Raw genomic sequence first — 2,098 nt, 5'->3', positions numbered from 1 at the left:
GAAATTAGCTCAGAACTCCAAATGAGTAGACGCCATTTTTAGTCCCACGTGTGGAAGAGGCACGAAGAGGTTGATGAATGTGCGCAGGGTTTCACAGGTGTGAGGGGCTGAGCAGGGCTTCGATGCAGGCTGTGCGGCCCCGGCACCTGCGCTCTGCTGAGCAGTGGGCCAGGCTCAGCAACCTGCGCCTCCTTCCTGCCGGAGCAGACTGTGTCCCTGACCCCAACCCCACTGATGGTGAGGGCACTGAACACGCATCAAAGGAACATTTATTAACTTAAGTTGTACCACGTGTCGATTTTAGTCAAACCAAAAAATTTACATGAAAACGTAATTAAATCTGTAAGGCTCCATCCAGCCCGAATGCCATAGGATAGGATGGCCTGGAGGACAGGAGACTTGACATTCGCTTAAAACAAAAGTAATTAAAATAAACTAAAAAAATAAAAGGAGTAAAATGGCTCCAAGTCCATTCTGAAGGAATGCAGACCCGTGGAGCCTGGGCTATGCCCGCCAGGCACTGTGGCGGACCAAACGACGTGCTGCCCAGGACTCGGCCCCAGTGCTGGCTTCCCTGCTATTAAGGCAGCGGTTTTAGGATCCTTGTTATCAAGTTCAAACACAATGCCGGGGCGGACGCACTGTCGGTGTGTGGCACACGGCAATCTGGGAGCCGCAGTCACTCTGCAGTAGCTGCCTGTGCTTTGGCAGCATTTTCCAAAATTTTCCTCTTCCACTCTTCATAATCCTGTGTCAGGTCTTCGTCTTTCTGCGGTTTATGCGGGATCTCTACTACCTTCTCCCTTTCTGGGAAAGAAAATTTTCAACAGTGTTTCAAAATCCTCATGCTTACAAATGGAGTAAGAAAAAAAGCTTGTTTAAAGTGTCCACTTTAATTATTAAGGTAATAGAGGATAAGATACTGAAACGAAAAGTGGAAACAGCAGCTAACGCATCTGCGTTTTGCTCTCAGGTTCCAAGATTCTGAGACATCAAGGTGAGAGCTAACACTTACGGGCACTTACCTGGTGCTCAACAGGCACTGAACCAGGCCCTTACTAGTGTTATCTCGTTCAACGCTCACGATCCTATGGAGTGGATTAGCTAATACTAATCACCTTTCACAGATGTGGGAACTGAGGCTCACTGGAATTAAGTGATGTTCCTAAAATTACAGAGCCAGTAAGCGGTGAAGCAGGATCTGGACCTAAGTTTGGCTTCAGATGTATTCTTAATTACGGAAATCTCTGCGGGCTTCTGGGAGTGAAGCAAGAGCACAGGACCGCTCCCTGCACCAACCCCTCTGCACCAATCCCAGTGTTCGGCCAGCGTGAGCTCATCTTACCCTTTGCTAGAGGCTCAGTCCCTGCCTTCTTTCTTTTCCGTGGTGGAGCAGCTGAATCTTGAGACTCTCCTTTAAGAAAAAGTGAGTGTCATCGGGTTAATTTTTCTCCTATTCTCAGTTGGGTCTATTTTGGATGACAAAAACTGGATACCTTGACTGATCAAATACTAGCACTAGGATGAGAAGGCAAATGGCCTTGACCTTCTCTTTTCTGACTTTCCCTGCCAGACTTGAGAATCACTTCTAGTCTAGCTTACGTAAACGGAGGCTGGCATTTAACGCTGAAGCGTGTTAACTCAGAATCTATTTCCCAGGCATGGGTTCATAGATCACAGGTTTTAAAAAGTTATTAAGCTACTTTAATTGAAAAAAACAAAACAAAACAAAACATTTTCTCACTAAAGACTTATCTGGTCCACATTAAAACAGATTTCAGAAATCAGCCATTTTGCAAGTTTGGAAATATTGGACTTTTACCAGTGGGTTTACGTATTCGAATGACACATCGTTAAACTATGGAATGGATACTCACTGTTGAGCTGCTGCCCGAGCTTCTCTAATTGTTTACACAGTCGATCAAATATGGCTTTTTTTACTCCAGATGTGGCTACCATTTTATTTTTATCCACCTTTAGCTTTAAAATCCTACAAAAGAATTTGATAAATGACTCTTTTGAGAACCAGTACAACAGTTTTTGTTTTAAATTACTGGAAAATCACAAATGGCCACTGTTTCGGTGACAGACTTCATCA

General features: G+C 44.7%; 1 protein-coding gene across 1 annotated transcript in view; it reads right to left on the bottom strand.

Moving 5' to 3' along the window:
• Positions 1-251: 251 nt before the first annotated feature.
• The window catches only part of LOC105310321 (origin recognition complex subunit 6-like), a 5,089-nt gene continuing 3,242 nt past the window's right edge, over positions 252-2,098 (bottom strand). Inside the window, exons 3-5 of the mRNA XM_023526690.1 lie at positions 1,878-2,061; positions 1,346-1,414; positions 252-807 (exon numbers count right to left, since the gene is read on the bottom strand). Coding sequence (XP_023382458.1) covers positions 680-807; positions 1,346-1,414; positions 1,878-2,061 — 381 coding nt within the window. The 3' untranslated portion in view covers positions 252-679. The remainder of the gene's footprint in view (positions 808-1,345; positions 1,415-1,877; positions 2,062-2,098) is intronic.

The sequence above is a fragment of the Pteropus vampyrus genome, unplaced genomic scaffold, assembly GCF_000151845.1.
Source record: "Pteropus vampyrus isolate Shadow unplaced genomic scaffold, Pvam_2.0 Scaffold2233, whole genome shotgun sequence".
In the NCBI taxonomy this organism is placed as follows: domain Eukaryota; kingdom Metazoa; phylum Chordata; class Mammalia; order Chiroptera; family Pteropodidae; genus Pteropus; species Pteropus vampyrus.
The sequence above is the reverse complement of the archived record's forward strand: the minus strand, read 5'-3'. Positions and strand labels throughout refer to the sequence as shown.